This window comes from Coloeus monedula (assembly GCF_965178545.1).
Source record: "Coloeus monedula genome assembly, chromosome: 6".
NCBI classification, from domain to species: Eukaryota; Metazoa; Chordata; class Aves; order Passeriformes; family Corvidae; genus Coloeus; species Coloeus monedula.
In genome coordinates this window covers 4,061,637-4,085,384 of record NC_138786.1, presented here as the reverse complement: position 1 = coordinate 4,085,384, position 23,748 = coordinate 4,061,637, and the positions used below count along the sequence as shown (strand labels likewise).

The following is a 23,748-nucleotide window of genomic DNA, read 5'->3' as shown; positions in this document are numbered from 1 at the left end:
AAGCAAGCTCATAAATTTCAGAATCACAGTTTGACTTTGTCATTATGCACACCCTGTTGTTTCCTTAAACAAAAGTGAGAACAGCAAATGGGAAGATGTGAAGAAAAGAAAGGTGATACCCATTACTGGTGTTTACAAAAAAAAAAAAACCATGCAAGGGAATAACTGTGTATCTCTCACAGAAACAGGGGAAAGGAGGAAGGAGAGAAAAGATGGTTTCCAGTGTTTCAGATATGCTCACTTCCTTGTCCTTTTCCCTAGATCCTGAATGCCTCTGTTCACAGCCCATCCTCACATAATTTCAAAATTATTTTTAAAAAAGAGAAAGAAATAAAAAGTAAGAAAACAAAAAGCAGGAAAGAAAATATTAGCTATCTGACCAAAGATATGATTGAAAGACAAGTACCGGGTTGTATCCTCAGTGTATTTTAATCTGACAGTCCATCTCTTCTCCAGGTTTATCTTGTATAAAACCCTACTGCACATTCAGGACCATAAAGCACTGCATAAAAAACCCCAACTTATGAGTACATGTTGTACACTAACACTACATTTGAGACAACCATCTCAGGCAATTGTCTCTCACAGTAAAGCCCCTTTACAAACAAGAAATGCAGATATTCTCAAGTGAATAAAACTTGCAACCTTTAGCTTTATAGTTTTACTAGAGAAAGGATGCAAAAGCAATACTGATGGCAAAAAAAATCTGCACACAGATGCAGCTGTGCAGGAACATTCCAGTAAAGCATTACATACATTTTGTTTCTTTCAGCACTCATCTTTTCAATAAGCAGCCTATGAAGTTTACCCTGCCTAAGTATGTGAGCAGTAACACAGTCACCTTTGTATGCTGTATCTTCCTGCCCAGGAATGCGTGTAAGTCGACAGCCTGAATAAGGGATTTATCTGTAGGTGACTTATTACAAGCAGACAAGTAACAAAATACTAGAGCCTGGTAGTAGTAAACAAATTTTTAGTTACACAAATTAAGGTTTTTAAAGGTTTCACACATCAGAGCTCTAGGCAGGCAGGCAGGATGATGCACCAGAAGCCCTTGCAGCCCTGATACAGACCATCAAACAATCCTGGACAGGGAAACCACCACAAAAACAAGGTTAAGAGTGGTATTTTATATAAAATCCACACATTCTTATATCCAAATAACCTTTCTCCAAGAACTGAAAGACTTTCTCCTTAGAGAAAGTGTTTGGTTATTAGAATGGGCTATTACTCAGCCATTCTTGTATTCTTTCCCAAGACAATGTGGTTTGCTGGGTGAAGTGGCCCTTCAGCCCACCTGCTCTCCCTTGTGCTCCTGGCTCACAGCACACAAGAAATCCCTTGTGTAAGGTTGCAGACTTCACCAAAGTTTTGCTAAAAAGAAAGTCCAGCTGTCTTTGGAGTGAAAGTCTGAACAGCTTTATCTGGGCCTTTGGAAGTCCAACAGGCCCTCCATCTTCAGCAACCTGCCTTCTGGACAGCAAGAGAACAGCTCACAGCTCGTCGCACCTCCCACTGCCTCTCTCTGTGTTTTACACACTGGGTTTAGTTGAACACTATCACAGCAATGTCCGGGTCTGATGGTAACATCGTCAAACACACTACTTCAGATGCCTCAAACTGCATTTAGTACTTTACAAACAAGTTCATTGCTCATTTCTTCCACAGGCTTAAATAAAACCACTGAAGAGACAGCTGCTCTTCATTCAGCCTCTAAACCCTGGAGCATGAAAAAAAACATATCCAGAGGAATTTAAATTGGGAAAATACTATTTTGGAAAATGGTAAGTATGCATTTGAAATATGAATTTCTACATAGACACACATGCACTCACATACACCTGCCCACTGTGTAATATTTAAGATGCTTCTCCTATTTTTCCATAATTTAAGGGAACAAATTTACAAATGAAAAGAGAGGGAAGAATAGCAAGCAGTTTGTGGCAGTCATAGGTCACTTCTGCAATTAAGTAAATGATCATCAGAAACAATCACACTGAGATGCTCATAATGCAATGCTGTACCTTTTATAAGACACTGCTCTATGTGACAGCTTTTTCAGAAAGCCTAATCTAGAAACAATCCTGGGAGAATGCAGTATTTTTCCTCTCTGTTGCCTCATACTTGTTTTTAATTTTCTAATGTTCCAGACACAGCTCTAAACAGCAAAAAAAAAGCTTATTGTGTACTGGTCTTAAGCAGCACTCTGTACCAAGCAAAACAAAGCTATGGCTCCACAAAAGGGTTTGACATTACTTAATCTAAAAAGTAGTTTGTTTTCTAAACTGCACTGTGACTTTTCATATTCTTGTTACAAAGCAAAACATGAGAATTTTTCTGCCATTCCATACAGATTCTCTATGTAAAGAGACAAAGCCTGACATATACTGAATTCTTTTTTGCTCTCATGAATCAGAATTTCCAACATTTCCAAGCACTTACATTCACATAGTAAGAACGGATTTCACACTGTATCATGTAGGGAAGGAAATGAAAAAGCAAATTCACCCAAGAAAGAGATGAAGAGGAATCTTCATCTGCATACAGGTAACATAATGTTCCTTTCTCAACAGCATTGGAACAGTGTGCACACTGTCCAGCTATCAATCTTACTTCCACAGAATTGTCCTCTTTATCTCTGTATTGCAGCAACCTATAACTATCCTAACATTCCTAAATATTTATAATACCTAATTAAGTGAAGTGCACATGACAATGTAACTACAACATAAAAAGGTAAATTAGCACACAAATGAAAAATATACAACATTCAATACATCATTTCTTAGAAGAGCTGAGTTTTGAAATCCTTTACTTCACCTTAGAGGCACTGATTTACAACATGCCTTCAGCTCACTTGCCCAGGTTCCCTTTAAAACCAAATCTTGGGCTCCAGAAGGAGAAATATGATTTTGGGAACATTAATCTTGGTGCATGTATTAGGCAGCTGATCAGAAGTTTCCCTGAAAGACTATAATTACATTTCTAGTGAGGCCACCATACTGTCAGAAATCACCAACCATAATGTGCTATTTTTAAATCACTGTTTTAAGCCATTGGCTTAAACTATCCTTGAAACTAGCAACCTCAACACTAAATTAAGCTCATGCTTCAAATAATGTACATTACAGCAGTGGAGGAAAAACTGCAGATTTCTAGTTCATTGATATATGTAATATTAAAGATTTAAAAAAAAGCAAACCAATTTATTTTCATCTTTCCCTGAAAAACAGGTAGATACGTGTGGATCCACAGTGAGCGTGGTCCCCCAAAGGCCCTTGTATATAGCAGAATAGCCACAGTTTGTTAAAAAAAACAACAAACCCCACAAAGAAACAAGTAACCTTGAATATAAGTTTTCATAACTGATCTTAAATTTTAGGCAGAAAGACATTTTTAAGTCCCAACAGCTGGAATTAGCATGAAGAAAAACTGTGTTTCAAAGTGCTTTTTGAAAGCCTGTGGTATGAGCATACCGAATAGCAGTTTACCAAAAACAAGGTCCAAGAGAAGTTTCCTACCATATTTTTGATAGGAATAGGCATTCTTATGTCACTGTGAAACTCTGGCTGGCACTGGGTTTTGCAACACGGATTTCTTTATTAGGATTAACAGCAGGTAGCAAGGACAGGTGTGTAACAGTTATCAGCCACCACATGAAAAAGGTAACAGGCCAACAGCTGAAACCCGGTGGATTCTAGGAGATGGCTCATTCAGACACTGCATTTCCTGCTGTCCATCACACTTATTTTGTACTTTTAAAATCAGTGTTTTTACTGTTATATTAAAACTCAGCAATGAAAAGCAATGCTGTTTTCAAGCTCTCCCAGTATCTGCAGATTTCCAGAGGCAGCACCTCCCCTCCTTATCACCTTTCCTGCACAGTCAGGACAGTCCCTAGCTGAATTTGCAGACTGAAGGTATTTTACCCATCAGAATGAGCTGGATAGATGACTAATACAATATTTCTCCATTACTTTCACCTGAGCAGCCAGAACAGTATGACTGAGTGCTTTATTTGCACTTTATTTGGATTTGCAAACCAACCACATAACAGAAATTTGGTGCACCTACAGCAGCCTAACTGTACTCAGAGAAGCTTGACTTGAAAGGGCTTGAACAAGAGGGAACAGGAATTGTGTCCAAGTACCACATAATCAGGACTGCCATCCCATCTCTAACATTGTCAGTGACACTGTTGGAAGCATGATAGATGCTTTGGTTAAAAAAAATAGCATCACTCATAGAATAACTTTTCAAATTTAATTAAACACATCTTCTTCCTGAAAATAACTTTAAAAGAATAGTCATGCACCTTACCATCCACTCAGATATGATTACATCCACTTTTTCCAAAGGCAGATCAACTTCCTCGATTCTTCCTTTGACTAATGTAATAATGTTTTCAAGTTTATTTAATCTACAAGTCAAAACATAAACAAATTAGTTTCTATTTCCAATTTATGCTGTCAAGAGAGATATACTGACATCTGTATTTCATGTTTCTCCCCTCACAAACTTTTTGGTTTAACTAATCAAGAAGCACTGGAATGTACTATTCCTCAGTTATATTTCAGAGGGAACATTTCCAAGTAGCTAAAAATTGCAGCAGATTTAGTGCCAGGAGAAGATGGCAGACAACAGATCTGTATACCTCCAACATGCCATGCATGCAAATGTGCAAGCTTCAGAAACCAGGAAAATAGAGAAGAGGACAATTTAAAACTGCTGGTCCTGTTCATTTGCAAGCTGCTTATTCCAATTTCTCCTCCTCTGACCTCCACAGCAATCAGAGCCTACTCACCACACCAGGATAGCAATGGAAATTAACTTCCTTACAAAGCTGTTTTGCACGACTTGGTTTTTTATTTAACCAAACCAGCTGCAAAGTCACCGAGAACAAACCTTCCCTCTAAATCAGTACTACAGTTATTTCACAATAAAGGCACCCTCCCCACTGTGATTTGGGCAAAAGCATCTGCAATGTTCAGTACCTGCAGTGATCAGGTACTACCTCATATGCACGTCATGGCACAACCATCCTGCATAAGGAGGGAGGGACTGTGACAGGACGACACGTTTTGAAACAAGAACTGCATGACAGTGAAATCACTAAGTGTGTAAATGCTTGAAATGTACTGTTTTTCTTCCTGGCAAATTATATTAGTCTTTCTTGCACTTATCTTTATTACCATGGCTATTCTTACAGAGGACAGGAAAGTATTCTCACCACAGAAATTTATCTTCCCACTGCAGTTCTTATCTCTGCCCCTTCCCTCCCTATCCTGCTATCTTGCTCTTACATTCTGTCTGGTTTTCAATACAAACCAGTAATGACATTAAAAATTCCATCTAAAAGACAATGGAAGAACGATCAGTATGAAGGGAGGGAAAGGAAAGGGTCAAAGGTCTCCTTGAACACATGGGCTGCTGTAAAGATCAATTAAATCCTCTACACAAGACAGTCTTCTGTTAGAAGGCAGCAGTTTATTACTAATATCCTATTTAATGCTCTAAACAGAAGTTAGAGCATTTGAACCAGAAGTTCAAAGTGAGAAATGTTAAAGAGCTACCACCCACAACAATAATTTAAGAAGGACTAAAAGAGATCTAAAGATAACTTTCTAAACGACCACATCCAAGGACATGATTTAAATCAACAGAGAGGAAAAGGATTAATTTACTACATACTTGTTTTCAATTATAATGTTTAAAAAACCCCAAACCAACCAAGGCAATTTACACATTGTAGGAAAAACTGAGATGCTATTTAGGAAGTCTGCTTCAACTTTCTATTCTAGCTTAACAGTGATGAGTGACAAAAATCAAGTCACTCACTGTGCTAGAAATTTTACAGGGACTATTCACAGCAAGAAAAAGAAAAGGCAATAATTTAGTGTAAAATAAGTTTATTTTTAAGGCACCTCAGGCTATGTGTTCTGGTTTACTTACACACATGGGTTGCACTGTTTCCAGTAATTAGCATGCTAGAAATTAACCTGAATTCTGGGAGGGACAAAAGCTCTTGAGCACATACTTGAGCCACAGGTGGAAGCATGCCCCAGCAGTCATTTTTTAAGCTACTGAGTTGTTTAGTATTCCAATAAATATTTGTTACTCCACTGCAACTTTGTCAGCTTTATTCCTTTAGCAAAAGTAGGTTTAACAAGACAAATATAAATTGTTTTGATGTGAACTGGAGACTTTAATGTGAATTGAACCTTTTATAGCAGAAGGTACCTATAAATGTGCAGCCTTACTGATGACTTGCTGTGTACTTCAAGTGGCAATTCATCACTCTTAAGAGTTTAAGAGCTTTGATTCATTGTTTTTCTTAGAGGCCTGCCCCTCTCCTCCCCAAAGATAATACATATTGACTGTTACTTCTGCTCTCCCTTAAGTATAAATAACACTCAAAGGACTTTGTGCACTTGTTGAAAGTTGTAACAGCCCTGAATTTGTTATCTAGTACATTAGATATAAAACACTATTTCACATTTGCAACCATTCTGAAAATGTCAGGGACTCATGGGAAAAGTTCTCATTAAGGAATGAGTTCTTGTGCTAGAAAAGCATTTTAGTCAAAATGCACTTAAGGTTTAACATGGTGCTTTTCCCAAGCAGATATTTATTTTACAGCATAACATAATTTTACAGCATCCAAGTGTGCAGTGCTGCACCACCAAATGTGTAACTGGTACCTAACAAATTCTGCACAGACAACATTACTTCTGTACCACTTGAGCTTGCACAAAAAAAACCTGTCACTCCCAAATTCTTCAGCATCTACCTGAATTTTCTTTTTCACAGTTGCTCTTACAAAATCAACCTAAATGAAAAAACCTACAGGCTTCAGGTATCAACAGTGCACATGTACACCTACACTCCTCCTACCTCACCCTAGGAAATCTTTTGCAAGTCTTCAGATGTCATTGCTTGCTTTTTACCTATGCTCAGCCTCCCTACATATTCTCCCTAGTCAAATTAGTGACACGTGGAGTGGATAAATGAACCAGGAGATGGGTCTATACCATAAGGTTCAAGAGTTGAGCGGAGGAGTACAAATCCTAACTGGTAGCCAGGTACCAGAGGTGTCTCTCAGAGTTCAGTGCTAGTTCTGATACTAATGAAGAGGACAGAATGCACTTTCAGCAATGCTAAATTAGGGGAGAGCAGCTGACAGGGTAAGGCTTTTATTTTCTGTAACACAGCCAAAATATAGAAATTATTTAAAATTCCTAGAAAGAAACAGAAAACTAACAACCACAACTTTTCCTACCTAATGATGTCCATGGCCTGATAGATGATTTCAGATTGGTCAACTCCAATCACCTTCTTCGCGCCTGCTTTGGCAGCAAACATGGAGAGTATTCCAGTTCCACAGCCAACATCCAAAACCACCTGAAACGAATAAATGAAAGCAAAACCATCTTATTTCCCTTGCTATGATTTTTCTACACCTCTTTCTACATCATATAGATATGGATACCATATTCCAACAGAAGGAATAAAGTCTTACTGTTACATGCAGAGATATCCAAGTCAAACTGCAGTTCTAACTCCACACTCTACCACCTTTTCCAGACAGACAATGAAGCACACTAACTCCAGCTGCAGATTAACCCAGTCACATGGGAAACAACACCAAGCAATTACATGGGAAACACCTAAAATGTTACACGAACAGGAGAAAAAGGAAATTATAGCCTGAGCAATTTTAATCACTGATAATTGAACTTAGCACTGGCACTGGAGAAACATATTCTAGCTGCAGATTTTAATTAACAGTCTATTCAGAAACTTTATTTAGGAATTCTCTGCCAGACATGGCCACAGTGCCTCAAAACAGCTATGGCTCAAGATGACTAATTTTTAAAATGGTCACTGGCACAGTTTAACACCTAGAAATACTTTCTGTCTAACACTATTTATAGTCAAAATAGAGCTAAAAAAATCCAGTTAAGATGGAATCCCTAGAGTTTTCGTGAAAGAGTAAATTTCACCACTAGAGCTGCAAAAAGTACACTCAGACCAGTAAGATCCATGAAAATCACTGGGTTTTTGTATATCACATATTAGCTACTACAGGAGATTGAAAAAATGTGAAGTAACTAAGAAAAGAGTATTGAATTTATTAGTAAGTAGAGTTGAGCTGCCAGCAGTTTTAAGCTTCATCAAGAGAGATTTCACCAAGTAGCCTTTTCCAGGCCTTGCTATCATAACAGTGTATTTCTTCTAAGGGCTGGAAACTTCTCAACAGCTAAAAACACAATGAATGTGTTACAGTAGATTTTTAAGCTGAGTTCCAGGCTTGATGTTTCCACAGAATTACAGGGGCTGAAAGGCATCTCTGGACATTCTGAGGGTGTATTTTATTGAATTGGCCAGATCATCAGTGGTCTTATTGTTAGACTCCTATCTAATATAGCTAAGCTTTACTAACGGCATTAAAAAACCCTAAGCACTAAGCCAAAAAATGTGCTGAAGTCTGAAAATCAAAACAAGTTTCCTAAGCACTCATATCAGGTACAGCATTTAACCGTGAACAGAATCAGAACTGTAAAGACAGACTTCCTTTCCCATACGTGAGCCCTAAATAGGAGAGTAAATACAACTTAAGTACAACTGAAGATGACAAGAATACTGAGTCAGAATTACCAGTCATAGCAAGATTTTATTAGAAAAGAAAACTGATTTCACTGTCTCTTCTCCTCAGAGCACACAGTGCTGTAAAACCTACCCTCACAGCTTTCATTACATTAAACATTTTTCCAAAGAAGGTATCAAATCCCTCAGTAATCAATCCCACATTTGAGAACTATAACCCCGTTTTACAAAATATTTCAAGGCAATAATGCACCCTGCTGCTGATACACCTTCCAGCTTATAAGCTACTGATCATTCTTGCTTTGGCCCAACAAAACCTTGCATTTCACCTGACAAAGAGCAGCAAAGAGAATGCTGGGGTGCTCTGCACCTCAGGTCTGCTTGTCTTCCTTGCATACAATTTTATACATTCCGATGAAGGACACAGAACAACGATCCTGGAGCCAGTATGAATGAAACCAGCTGTTTATCCCTAGCAGTACAGTGTAAAGGAGCTTCTGCTGTGGCGGTCTGGGAAGCAATCACTGAAGAACTGAATGGTAGAGCCATTTACAACCTGGAAACAGACTAAAAAGCATCAGTACCATGACTTTTTACAGCAGCTTGTGCAGAGAGAAGGGAAGTTGTGGATAGTTACTTGTTCCACCTGCAACTCTTTTGCAGCTATGTTTCAAAAGGAGTCAACTCTACAACTCAGAAGTTACATGAGAACATGCTATGGCTACAGAAATGCCTAAGTTGAATCTGCTGGAGACAGGAATAGAAAATAAAAATCAATATTCTTCCAGCTGCTGACATCTCATACCCCCCAACATCACCTATTCTAACATTTCACCTATGGTAGTTAACAAAATTACTGAGCCATGACAGCTGGAAGCCACAGCCAAAAATAAACCACTGTGAAAGAATGATCTTGATGTACAGTTGCATGAAAGAGAGCAATCACCACAAATTGGAAAAAAATCAAAACAGACACCACTTTGGACAAATGCCCTGGTCACTTAAAAACCCAGATGGAACTCATCTACCCTTAGGCAGGGGATGGGGTGGAAAAAGAGGCACTGGAGAGAAAATATACAAGCTGGAATAGGTGTGAGGAAGGGAAAGACAAGCAGAGTGATCACCAATTAGCCTAAGGACAAGGGTCTATAGCTCACGCATTCTTGCAGTGATCACATATGGCCTCTCACCAAAGACCTGGAGCAGCTGGACTGGCGATTTGACTGCACCACAACACATGGCAGCTTCACATCCTCCTCTGCAGGCCAATCAAAACTGATATCCTACTTTCAGTGACAGAAAAAATTACTTTAAACTCAGAAAAACAGGAGGCCAGGGACTTTGGCCAATTAAATTAATTTCATCAATGAACTCTTAGTAGCACAGTGGTTTAAAAGCTAATTTTATTCCCTGAATATGGCATTGATGCTTGCCTCAGACTTCAGTCCTTCAACAAAAACTAAGTATGGCAACATGCTTTACTAAACAGTTATTTTTCCACCTAAAAATAATCTCATTGTAAAATGGACCACATTTCCTTTTACTGAGTACATCCACCTTCATTACTCCTGTCAGGTAACCTGAATTGTCCCATTCTTATCTCAAATACATTTGACAGGTTGAAAACAAAGGCAGCAAGAAGGATTCATTCAAGTTTTAATAATTTATTTTGAAAGCTGACAGAGAACAAACAAATTGGCTGGTTCTGAATACAATATGCACAATAAACTATCCTAGATACTCTGTTATGACCTATCACCATGCAATCACACCTCTTTAGTATCCTAAAGGTTAGGATGCAGACTCGCATCAAAAGTGGATATACAAATTCAGCTCTTTGAAAAAGCTTCTCCCGAACTACCTCACAATTCTCCATTCAGAAAAAACCAAGCATCAGCAGCACCATGTGTTTTCCAGGGAGGAATACCATAAGAGAGTTCCAGGAAATACAGAATCAGACTTTTTCTTTTTTTTTAAATTGTAATTAAAATTGAAGGGAAAACAGCCTTTTTCTTTAAGTTGGAATTTTCACTCATTAGTATGGTTCTGAAAGCATTATACAATACATTAAGTTAAGCAAAGTATCTTACACAGCTCCTTCAGCAGAAGTGTGTAACAGATGTCACTTCAAAGCCAGATTTCTGCAGAAAACTCCATATATTCTCCATTATCAGTGTACCAAGAGAGTTACATTATTTGGCCAGACACGGAAATTAAGCAAGGCACTGGTCACATGGATGGGGGATACTGGGAACTCAATGCAATTGAGAATCTGCCTTTCAGTTCAACCTCAACACACCATGACGAGTTTGGATATACCATGAATTTGAGGTAACCTTGATTGAGAAACTGCTGCAAAAACCATGTTCAGAAATCAGTTTGCAGATGTTGCAATAACTGAGATTTTCTTCAGAGAAGTTGAATGCTTTTACAACAGAGTAAGTGCACACACTGTCTAAGCCGTTTCCTGAGCATGTGTATCTACTCCTGGGGCTGAAGCAACATCGACTCTAACAGCTAATCTACTTTTTGCTTTGAATGTTCCCAGCATGTCCATATAGCACAGGAGAAACACTATCAATCATGAAAAATTACTGTTCCACAAGGCCTCACATTTTGTGTAACTTCAGATCAGTCTTACCCTGTGAAAACCTGCAGTTATCAATTTCAGGGGCATCTGTGAAACTAAATTTCTCTCCGGGAAGTTTTCTTTCCTTTATTGATCTTTCTGCTTTGTTAGATGAGCTGCCCACCTACGCACTCACCTGCATCCTTTAGGCAGCTGGCGGCATAATTCTAGAACACTTTTGCTTGTTCTCTCACTATAATCAAAGGGTGTCGAAATGTTTAGTAGAAACAGGCTTATGACATGAATTCAGGCAAAAAAAGGAAGAAAACTATTTCCTATTTTTTTCCTGCTGTAGTTGCCAATTGAAAACTGAGGTAGAACATAGAAAGAACAGGCATTATCAAACACTGAAATACTTCCTGCCAGGACAGAACTGTATCTCTCCCACCTTTCCTACCAAGAAAGGCTGAGAGGATTGGGATTGTCCAGCCTGGAAAAGGCTTTGGGGTGACCTAATTGTGGCCTTCCAGTATCTAAAAGGAACCTAAAAGAAAGATGAAGAGAGACTCTTTACAAGGGCCTGGAGTGACAGAACAAGAGGGAATGGATTTAAATGAAAGAGAGTAGGCTTAGATAGGATACCCTGTGAGGGTGGTGACGCCCCAGCACAGGTTGCCTAGACAAGGTGTGAATGCCCCATCCCTGAAAAAAAACATTCAAAGCCAGGCTGGATGAGGCTCTGAGCAACTTTAATCTAGTGGAAGGTGTCCCTGCCCCGGCCAGAAGGGTTGGAACTGGATAATCCTGCAGGCCCCTTCCAACTCAAACCATCCTACAGTTCTGTGAACTCAAAACACAACGAACTCATCAGAAACAGACAGCAGAAATACAAAAGACAAGAAGAGGATCATTACTGTACAGGGGTCATAACCACTGTAAAATCCTAGTGAAATCCCTCCTCACTGCAGCTGAAATACCAGCTCACAGTTCCAAGCCCTGTAATAATAACAGCCCGGTCTGGAGACACGAAACAGCACTAATTCAAAAAAATCAGTTACATATGAATTCTTTCCTGGGCTTCCAGGACATTTTTACTGTATCAGGCATACACAGAAATTCACTTAATCCTGGTAAAGAGCCCTCAGAGAGATTCCACCTAATATCCTCCACAAGAGAGGCCCAACTTCACCCCACCAAGATAATTAATGAACCCCCTGCCATGGCACACAGCACAATGACAACAGAGATCACCATTGCTCTTATCAGCATGCTGCACCCTCCAGCAGCTCAACAGCTCTCCACCACCTAATAAAGCCACAGCACATTAAATCAAATCCTGGCACTGCGATTCTCCATTCCCAGAGCTACAGAGTAGCTAACCTGCAGGTTTTCTACCACTTGAGACAAAATAAACCACAGAAATTACTGTATCTTCTGAGCAGTTTTACCCACCTTGTCCTTGAAGATATGTGGGTTTTGATAGATGAAGTCACGATAGCTTTCTGTACGGACTTTATCCTATTAGTCAAAGAACAAAGAGGGTTCACTTTTTCTACTTAGGTACAGCATAAAACTCAAAAATGCTGAACACCTTGCTTTTTAACTTGGCCTAAGGATGTTTTGTGCATACTGTACTTACATGGCCCCTGCAATCGTGACACTTCCATATGATAATATTTCAGAATTTACTGTGGCAAATGAAGCCAGTTGCCTCAGCTGGAGGAAAAATAAGAAACTATTTTGTGGTTTCCTGATTCTGCTATTTTTTTTTTCAATGTTTCAAAGTTCTTAATACCTGTTCATCATTATCCAGGAACAGCAGTAACAGAATGAGAATACTACACCAACTTTACATAGAAACCCCCATACAATGGTGAAAATTTGAATCACAAGCTCATAAAATGTTTTGTATCATATTTTGTTCTCTGACACCCCTGTGACACTGAGATTTCTTCAAAAAAAAAAAAGTTCAGCATCAAATTGTTTTTATTTCTGAACAAGCTGCAAATTTGCAATCTGATGACAAGCTAGTAGTTAAAGCAGTACAGCCCATTTTATGAAAGTCCAACACAGTGAGTAAGTTTGACTGAAATACAACAGGGCCAGAGAAGCTGGAATATTTTCAAGCATAGAACAAAACATATATGGTACTTAGTACAGTAGCATAGCTCGGTTTACCAGCAAGGTAATATATTAAAACATTGATTCTCTTAACATGCATCAGCAGGTCCACAAATTGACAGCCAAATACAGGTTTTGGAGTTGCTGTTGCAGTTCAAGTGTTGCAGAAAATGTAAAAAAAAATTTCAGCAATTTTTTGTCTAGAGCAAATAATGCTGAAGTATAAAATCCCAGTGCTTTTATTGAATCTAATCTTTTTCTACTACAGCAAGTTAAGAATTTCTAGAAACAACAGAGAAACAGAAATTTTCTACAGTGAGAAAGAACAAAGCCTATTTTGATAAAAGAACGAGATCAAAAACAGTGACTGAAAACAAAGGATATGATAATAAAAATTCTGGAGACAAAAATTTATTTTGAGGCTTGAAAATGTCAAAATCCAGCTTTAGGTGTGAAAGTACTATCACACACACATGAACCAGAGAAGCAGCTGGGGTTTATTTCAGAAAATTCTACTTTAAAATCCTACATAATTAATATTAATAACAGAAACCCCGATCCTTTAAAACCATATTGCATTTGCTATGGTATTATATTCAGAGCAACTATTTTTAGTACTTCACCTCTACTGCAGTATATAATAGGATTTGCTGAAAGGACAAAAAAAGTTTAAAAATAAATAATCAATTGAGAAAGCAGTCAGCTGTAAAGCTTTCAGCCTTGCATTCTGCCCCTCACATTGCGTCAGCACTGCCCCAACTCATTGCAGTTGTAGCCACAGCCAAGCACTTCAGGTGTCTATTCATCAGTCCCCTTCTCCTACTCAACACCTCCATGTGATGATTTCTTGGTTTATTATATTTATTTTTAATTTTTAAAAATATCATTTAAAAATAATTTATTATATTTAATAAAAAAATTTATTAAGATGTCATCCACGAAATTCTCAAGCAAAAAGGTAGAAAAAAGGAAACACCAGTCACTTGACCACTGTGAAGTAACTATATTCTTGCTCCACCTCGGAAGTATTTGCAGAAAAAAACCCAAAATTGAAACTCTGTCTCTACCAGGCATAAGGAAAAAAAAAGGTTTTGAGACTGAACAGTTTCAGAAATGGGCTTACAATTCAGACAGCAAGACTGCTTTCTATAAAATGTTCATGTAGTAAGCCACTATATTTATGTAAATATGGTAAACAGGAAAAAAAAATCATAGTGAATGCCTAGCAAAAAGAAAACATTTCAATGTGCACAGAATAAAAACAATCGTTTTCCTATGTTTTGAAAAGTCAAAAGTCTTCTTAAAAGCATTCTGACAAACATACCCTGAAATCAGTAAAATGCAATTTTGTACCAATTTCCTCGTGCAGAGATGCAGATTTATTGTAAACTTTATTAGCCAGCAGAAAGGCTTCCTCATCCTATAGCCTACATCATGTCAAATGACAGCTTTATACAGCTGCAAAACCAAACACCTATCATTTTTATTTATCTTCAAGACTTCAGTTGTATTTTTATAACTATATGTTTTGGAAAACATTCTTCTACTTCTGCAGCCATTTCTGTGCTTCTGTAAAATCCCCTCCCCTTAATATTAACCTCACACTCACACTATTCTTAACACAGATTCATGTGTATTTCTGCACTGGGGCCACTAAATGATTTACAAAGCTGAAAGCTTTATATGCTAGCTGCAGGGACAAAGTCACTTCACAACTCTGTATTCTACTCTACGTTAGACAGGAATTTTATTTATTTATGCCTTAAAATGATAGAACTGCTCATAACTTTCACAACTGTGACATTTTCTCTGAAAGGAAGCATTAAGAGATTTTAATTTACAAGTTAATTTGAAGCTGTTGGGTTTTGTGCTTGTTTTTTCTTATTTTAAAGTTAAAAGGGCATGGATAGGTTTGCCTTTGAGAAGTTTTAAGCATCATTTTTTTTTCACCTTTAGCATATAAAAGAAGCATACTGTTCCAGCTGTTCAATGTCACGTTATTAATACACTGAACTGTGCACAAGTAACAATTTCTGTTTACCCAGTGCAAGAGAAAACCGCAATATTTGAGAAACAGTCTTGCCTAACATTTAAATTGTGAGGAAAATATAAAACTAAAGAAAAATATTCACTGTCTGTACTATGTTTTATCCTTCATGTTTTAAACAAACAGGAAAAAGCTACTTTTGGCAAAGTAGAGCTGTGGTACAGGTATTGTAATATCAAGCATAACTATAAATGATTTTATGTTCCTAATGCTTCCTGTAAAGAAAATTTATACAAAGGAAATAAAACTGAAAAAAGATCTCTCAGTTCATCTGCCACCAAAAAGCTCTCCTGGACAGAAAGGGTTAAAAATGCAGCTGCTCTGCAGTACATTTACAGGCACACGGCCCACTTCATTGCACCTCTCCTCTTTAGTACTACTAAGATGCAGTGGAGATGACTTTCTAACCTTTAGCATCTCTTCGTGTATCCCATAATGCCCATAGGAGCTGAAGTAAACGCCATCCTCGTCCTCCTGAAGGTCTGCAATGGCGCTGGATGACGAGCTGCTCCTGACATCTGTGTTCATCACAAAATCCTGAGCAAATTGTCTGTAATCAATTGAAATATACCCTTGAGCCGTGTTTATGGGACCATGAAAAGCAGGCTGGCCAGGGGGAAGAAAGGGCTTGGGAGAGGGAAGGAATCCAGGCTGCCCGGGGCTTTGGCAACAATGGGACCAGCTTTGGGTGTGCACATCCTCCCTCTGCAGGCTCCTCGGGGCTGCTGCACCTCCGCACTCCCTCCAGCACCCTCCTGCAAGCCCTGCTTTCTGCTCACAGCAAGCAACTATTAGCAGTGAAATAGTGGGGAGTAGTTTCTATTTTTAAGGCAGAATTATCTATTTTGCACTTGCTGGTACAAAAGCCAGCACTGCAGTGGTCAAGGTGTTTCAGGCTGTGTAATGCAGATATGGACTCTGACACAAAGAGCACAAGAACTGCAGCCCACATAACACTGGGTGACTACTGGAAGGTAGAAGAAATCATTTTAAAACTGAGGCATCTGGGTGAAAAGAAAACAGAGCTTAAAATTCAATTTATTACTTTAATTTCAGGCTGCTTATTTTCCCTCCTCCCTGGTCTTGCACTCCCTACAACACATAAAGAAAGGCTGGGAGAGCTGGGATTGTTCAGCCTAGAGAAAAGAAGCCTCCAGGGTGACCCCACTGTGTCCCTCCAGTACCTAAAAGGGCTACAAGAAATATGGAGAGGGTCTTTGGACAAGGACATGGGATGATAGGACAAGGACAAATGGCTTTTCAACAGAAAAACAGTAGGTTTAGACTGGATATTAGGAAGAAATTTTTTACTGTGAGGGCAGTGAGGCCCTGGCACAGGTTGTCCAGAGAAGCTGTGGATGCCCCATCCCTGGAAGTGCTCAAGGCCAGGCTGGATAGGGCTCGGAGCAGCCTGGTTTAGTGGGAGGTGTTCCTGCCCACGGCAGGGGAGATGGAACTGGATGAGCTTTAAGATCCCTTCCAACCCAACCATTCCATGATTCCATGCTCTCATTCCTCAAAGCAGGTTTGATGACAAAATACACAAGGGGTTTATAATGAAAACACTATTAGATGTTAACAAACAGATCATACTACACCCACAATGAAGTGAAATAGCAAACACCCTTCAGCCAGGCAATATTCCTCCAAGGTGTACAGTCCAACAGCAACAAAAGTTGCATCCTAGACCACTGACACTTACCTTTAATGGCAATCATACTTTCTTAAATGGGAACGTCACATACAGAAACTGTAGGTAACAGTCTCATTACCAGTACTCTCCTTATGGAACAACAAAACCAAAAATACTGTTTCATTCCTGACATTTCAAATACTTCCCTGCCCAGCTAGTTTGGAGGGGAAGAGAATATGGTAAGGGATTTTGTACTGAAATCTTGTCAGTTTCAGAAACTTCCTGTGTTTGCCTACACAGAAACTGTCAGGATCTTATTTTTAATATTGCTCTTTACTATAGTACTTTGCATTTTTTTTTATTTTTATACAAATATCTACGTGACAAAATTTTAAACTTTAATAAAATAGATTCTATGAGACACAATTAAGTATAATTAGCACTGTGTGAGACATAAATGATTTAATTTAAAATTATTTAAGCCAATAGTTCCTCTAACCTATGCACGCAACACAAGCACCAAATAAACTCCAGAGACAGAGCTGCCCTACTGTCTTCTTTAAACAAGAAAAAAGATAAGTTAAAACAAAAGCCATCACCTCTAAACGGGTGACAGATTAAAAAACTCAACATAGACAAGCTGTGCTCTTAATCTCTAAGTTACATCTAACGCTAAAGGTGACCTGATTTATAGAACTGTTAGCATCTTTCTTTCACAGAGGTTTACCTGAGAGCAGATGATCTCTTTCTGTGGAATAACCTCCAGCACAAACCACTGAAATATAGCATTTAGACTACTACAATGCAACTGGCTCATCTGTCCATAATTTAAAACTGTGCTGCTTCATCAGATCTACATCTGGCTATTTCTGCTGCCAACCAATCCCTGCTGAATTAAAGAGGCTGCATGGAGAAAGAAAAATTAAAGGGTCCCTCTTACAAGAGCAGATAACTTGATAGACTAACTTCAAACAAAATCAAAATTCTGTAAGTCTCACTGATGTTTAGAGAGCTCAAAAGAAACGGCTACTGATGACCTGAGAAGGTTGGTTTTTTTTTAAATGAAAATGAATGGAACACAAGGGAGGCAAAAAGACACACAGAAAATACGCCCAAGTTTTTGAAGCACAGTGATAAACTTCTTTCATTCTTACTGTTTATGATCAATGAATGCATTATGTACACAGAGATACCAGAAAAACACTGTATGCTATAAAGTACAGTTTGCAAAATTCAAACTCACCTGAAGACAAAACTGACCATTTTTAGCATAAATAATTGTTCACAGCTGAGAGGATTTGAATACATGAATTTATTCTGGTGCACTCAGTTACCTGTAGCACCAAGTGTGTACTATCAAAATGTACAACAAACCCTCAAATGTATTTACAACACAAGTTTTTTTGCTGATTAACTTCTCACACAAAAAAACATGAATTATTTTTCCAAGTCTCTTAAATGCCATTTCAGTTCCTCAGTGCCCAGTCAGTGTGATCTTGAAATGACATGTTTGTAGAGGATTTAAATGAAGTTTGTATTTCCATGTTATCCATCAGCATCATCAATCTATATTTTGCAGACTTCAAGATTTAGAAATTGCTAATCTAAATCAGGATGTCCTGATTCCTGACTGTGATGCACTGAATATTCTTACCACCAGAACCCTCATCTGATACTGAAAACAAAAGTAGCTGAAAAAAGTTGATTTATTAATTTCACTAACAGTTTCTCCAAAGTGTGACTGAACTCTACTAACAACTATTGTTTGAAGCCAACTCTGAACATATCTGGAGTCCTGGATTTAATTTTTCAGTCTCTCCCTCTTCTCCAGTGTGTACATCCTCAGTGTTCGAATTCCTACCTAAAGGACTAACAGAAAGGTGTCTCAAAAACAAAGAGTAGTCTGAAGGAAAATACCTGTTTCTGAGTCATGTGCTTGCTTAGCTATCCTAAGCATACTTTGTTCTTTCAATCTGTGCAGGTTTTGTGCAGTTTTTGCTAACCATCTACAAGACATTTACTAATAACCTATAACAAACAAGTCAAACCTACAGTCTCACCACAAGGTTTGTTCCATAGTTACATTCTACTACTTCTTTCAATTTCTATTGGTCTTTGAACACGAACATCTACTCTAAAACACATCAAATAAAAACATCCCAAAACTTCAGTTCAGACACTTACTTCATTTTTTGTAGATCATCTTGTGCTCTAGCCAAGGCTGCTTCTGCGGCTCTGGCTCTGTGTTCCGCACGTTTTAATTGTTCAAGGAGCACCATGGTATCATTTAAACCATTAGAAGGCAAAACTTTTACAGGTTCACAAAGATCTTCTATATCTGATGAAACAAGAAGGAAAAAGAATACCTACCAATCATGTATGGCTTCACAGCAGATCATAAACATTTAATGCTATTTCTGTCTTTGGATGCTTTGTACAAGCAGGTTGATTTACAAAAAGGAACAACTGAAATTGACAGGACTAACTACAGAACACAAGACTAGGCAGAAAAAGCAAATATCCTAGAAGCTAGCTCTAAGTTAAGGCAAATAAATCCAGAATTCAAGCTCTCTTAAATACCAGTGTTTGATTATTTCCAGAGACATATTTGGTTTAGATATAATTAAAATAGATATAATTAGTATGTGGACTTTCTCAGGTACATAAATCACTTGAGTAAGTGACAAGGCTTCACATGACATGAACTCTGACAATACCACATTTATCCCACAAAGCAGGAGTCATACTGAAACAGCTGTTTACCAAACTGAAGCAGGAGATCATCCTCTAGTTCTGGTTTCAAATACTCCTCTCCTTCCCAAGGCAGTGGGCTGCTGAGAGAACTCAAATATGCTCCAGTTGGTTTCTAGACAGGAGAAGAACATGTAAGCTGAGTTTCTTTGAAAACACCAGCCCTTCAATTTCATTCAAGAAAATAGGCAAAGACCTGTTCTTTCACACAGTAAAATATGCAGAGTATTATCGAAGGAGCTCTGTAGCAAAGCCTGGGAAAGCCCAGGCAGCTCCAGGATCAAGGAATTCAGGACAAGCAGTAATGCACAGCACATTGATAGGTACTGAGGGATACTTGCAGGATTACACTGCTCTCAGGAACCAAGTTCACTCAGGTGTTTGGCTGTGTCAGACCCACAGTTCACAACAGAGCTAATCAATAAATCCAAGATACTGATCCTGTCAGGTGTTCTTTACATGAACAGTGCTGTAGGGACAAATGTCAGAAACACTGTATTCTCTCCTGTTTGCATCCAGTTAATACTTTCTTAGGAAAAAAGAAGTCAGATATGGACTTCAGTTTTTGCCTTTCTGTATTTACTCTGCATAGTTAGTTATGCATTAAATAACTACTTGAGGATTTAAAATTTGAAGACTGGAGTAAAAAAAATACTTAATAAGGTAAGATGGTACTGAGTTTTAACCTAAACTTTTAGGGAATAACAAAGGAACAAAGTCACAAAGTCACAAGACACACAAAATATACCAAGGCCTATCTTGAAAGTGTAGGTTCCCATTAGCTTTCCTGACTCAGGCATCATTTTAGGAGAGCTTTAAGTTCTGTAACTTAAGAGATCAGGTATTGTCCTTACTGCGTAGGGGTCTGGCCAGCTCACACCCTCAGGAAAGGCTTTACACCAACACAGATGCAAGGACTGAGAAACTTCAGTTACTGAGAAGTGAACCCATTTCTGAAGTGAGACAGCAGAGTCAAAGGCCAAGAAAAACTAACAAAACAAGATGATACTACATAGCATGGAGGCTTTGTGCAAGTCTCAACATTCCCTTCTGAAAACAAAACTTCACATTAATTAAATCTATTTAAAATTAAAACAGCCTCATATCTAGATAAACCAAACAACAGCTATTTTAATTTCTGTGATTTCTTTTTCTAAAACTACAATACAAAATCTCATGCAATTATTAGAAAAGGGCAAACTGAAAGCACAGCACTTTGACTTCCTATTCTCCAGAATCAGAATACAGAAGTAGTACGTGGCACACCTACCTTTAATCGGACAAAGTTTATTAGTTTAATGTATCCATAAAAATCGAGTCCTGAGAGGGGAAAAAAAAGGGAGAGAGCATGTGTATTACAGAAAAGCACACATGTTTTATAATTATGTGAATACTAATTACCTGTTCACTTGGTAATTGGTTCAAACTTCCCCTTGGGGTGTACATCACTATCTAGAGCAGTCTTCCTATCTTAAGTTTCCCATCTATGTTTTTCTTCTCCTTAGGACTGAACCAGGAAATCCTCACCCTCAAAAGGACAAATACATTTGCCACAAATTAAGAATGGAACACTTTCAAACAGGGACTATGAACAGGGATTTCACTCATTTGGCAAGCAAGTACATCAGGACAGCCACTCTTTTATCTCCTACTAGCTACCTGTTATTTTAGGCTGGTGTGCTCCCCTGTTCATATTCTTAGCTTTCTGCTTAAGAGAATGTAAATTGATGCTATGCGTCAAGAATACCTACCAATATTGATTTAAAATTGCCACCTTGGCCAAAGTAGTAGTAGTTTAACTGTGTTCTCTCCCCAGGAACAGCAAAGATAAACCCAAAATACTTTTCCCTGGATTTTAGACAGAAAACAGACCAGACCATACCTTACAATATATAATCTATAATGACAGCTTCCAGTGAAAGCTTAGCTTAAGCTTGACTGGAAAGAATTAAACAGATATGGGAGGATATGCCTTCCTGTGATCACCTGATGGACACAAGCCATGGGGCTCTGCTAAATACTGAGCCCAAGAGCAGCATCACTGCTCAGGCAAGAGCTCCCAGCAGATCAGATCAGATCAATCATAGCAGACCAGATCAATCAGGTAGTGTCTGACTCAGGTCGATCAAGTAGGCAGTGAGGAATCAGCACAAGCCAACAGAGATCAATCTTACTTTTGTCACCAGCTGAGAGCTTTACCAGTAAAAAAAGCATACAGGAAGCAGCCAGCATCAAGAAAATGTAAAAGCATTTTTTCCACAATAGCTCATCTTATCCAATCTTGGAAGCTTCAGCTGCGAACCAGGAGATCAGTTAGAAACCAATTAATATTTGCAATGTATTTTAAATGAGATACTTACACACAAAAGGAAGTGATAAGTCATGACAAAAACTTACCGTGTTTCTGGATCACATCACTAACATCAAACTGATGCTCTGTCTTGCAGTGGGAGAACACAGCTTCAGCAGAACTAAACAACCTGTAAATAACAAGCTGTTAAATATGCAATACTGACATGTTAAATTCCAACTTATTAGTGCTGTATGCTCTGTTCTGACTTACTGGGCAATTTAGAACACATTTCCTGGCCTTGAGAAAGGATGACCAGGCACTGGCTTACATGCCTCACATAGAAGCTTTTACCTTGTTTGTCAAACATTTTGAAACCAAAGCCAATGAAGACAAAAATTTTGTTTGACAAACCCACAGATCCTGTTAACTTCCAAACACTCCTTGAAAGCAAAGGCTGCGTTAAACCTGAAATCTAAAAACCACACCAACACAAGGTGGGTGGAACAGCTTGATCTGCAGCATCGAAATCAAAACTCTCATCTCCATACTGGCGAAGGAAAAAAGAGAAAAAAAAAAAAAAAAAAAAAAAAGAAAGAGAAAAATCCTCTACAGTGCTTCAGCACGAGGGAAGGGGACTACCTTCTTTCCACGTTCTTCCTTCCTTCAGTCTGAATCTAACCCACCTTTGACTCCACAGAGGCCGTGTAAGCGATCAACAAGCTACAGAGCGAGGCTACAAGCCCGGAATTCATCATCTCCCTCCCGCGGGCCGAGCCCGGGCGCTCGCAGCGCAGCGGGCTCCTCATGGGGCCCCCCACCTGTCGCAGAAGAGGCAGCGGGTCCTCTGGGCCACGGCAGCGTCTTCCTCTTCCTCCTCCTCCTCCTCCTCGTCGTCCCAGGCCCCCTCGCCGTCGGACAGCTCGGGCATCTCCTCCTCGGCATCCATATCCCGCCACCGCCCCGCGCGCGCTTCCGGCGGCGGGGACGGAGCGGGGCCTCGCGCGCCCCCTGGCGCAGCCTCCGGCCGCGGGTCCCGGGCTGAGGGGCCCGCCCGGCGCCATCTTGCGGGAGAGAGGGACAGCGGGGCAGCGGGACAGCGGGATAGCGGGACAGCGGGACAGCGGGACGCAGGGACCGTCCCTCGGCCATCTCCCGGCACGGGAGGGTGCTCTTTGTTTCAGCGCCGAGCACGAATCCCGCCGTCCGCCCTTGGCAGGCGCCCGGCTTTTTGTGTCTCGCAAACGGCGCGGCTGCGATGGGAGAGTTAAAGGGATCAGCACGCGCTTTTAAATGTCAGCTTTTAGAGAAGGTTTAGCGACAGACAGAACCGCAGAGTCACAGAAGCAATTAGGCTGGAAAAACCTCTGAGGTCATCGAGTCCGGCCTGTGACCAAACACCACCTTGTCAACCAGACTTGTCCACAAAACTCGGATTCATTACGCGGTGTGCAATAAGCCAATAATGCACACTGGAGAGGTGTTGATTATTTCAGAGTTCCACAAGCCTGGGTGCTCGGTGGTATTCCACAAATAAAGCACACAAACTATCAGAATTTTCGTACTATTTATATATTTCAGGAAAGGAATTAGTGTTCATTGGCTACAAGTTACATAGTTCTCTTATTAATTAGTATTCTATCTTATATTGGTTAATGATTCTCTTCCTCTTCATGTTAATTAGGCTGTGTGCTCAGTCTTTATTTGAGTTGGTGGTTTCTTGGGTTGGT

At 39.3% G+C, this 23,748-nt stretch overlaps 1 protein-coding gene across 1 annotated transcript in view; it reads right to left on the bottom strand.

Moving 5' to 3' along the window:
• PRMT3 (protein arginine methyltransferase 3) overlaps positions 1-22,970 on the bottom strand; it is a 56,555-nt gene extending 33,585 nt beyond the window's left edge. Inside the window, exons 1-9 of the mRNA XM_082284217.1 lie at positions 22,840-22,970; positions 22,126-22,208; positions 20,999-21,048; positions 19,741-19,843; positions 19,162-19,315; positions 15,753-15,894; positions 12,629-12,694; positions 7,280-7,401; positions 4,321-4,420 (exon numbers count right to left, since the gene is read on the bottom strand). Coding sequence (XP_082140343.1) covers positions 4,321-4,420; positions 7,280-7,401; positions 12,629-12,694; positions 15,753-15,894; positions 19,162-19,315; positions 19,741-19,843; positions 20,999-21,048; positions 22,126-22,208; positions 22,840-22,967 — 948 coding nt within the window. The 5' untranslated portion in view covers positions 22,968-22,970. The remainder of the gene's footprint in view (positions 1-4,320; positions 4,421-7,279; positions 7,402-12,628; positions 12,695-15,752; positions 15,895-19,161; positions 19,316-19,740; positions 19,844-20,998; positions 21,049-22,125; positions 22,209-22,839) is intronic.
• Positions 22,971-23,748: the final 778 nt, after the last annotated feature.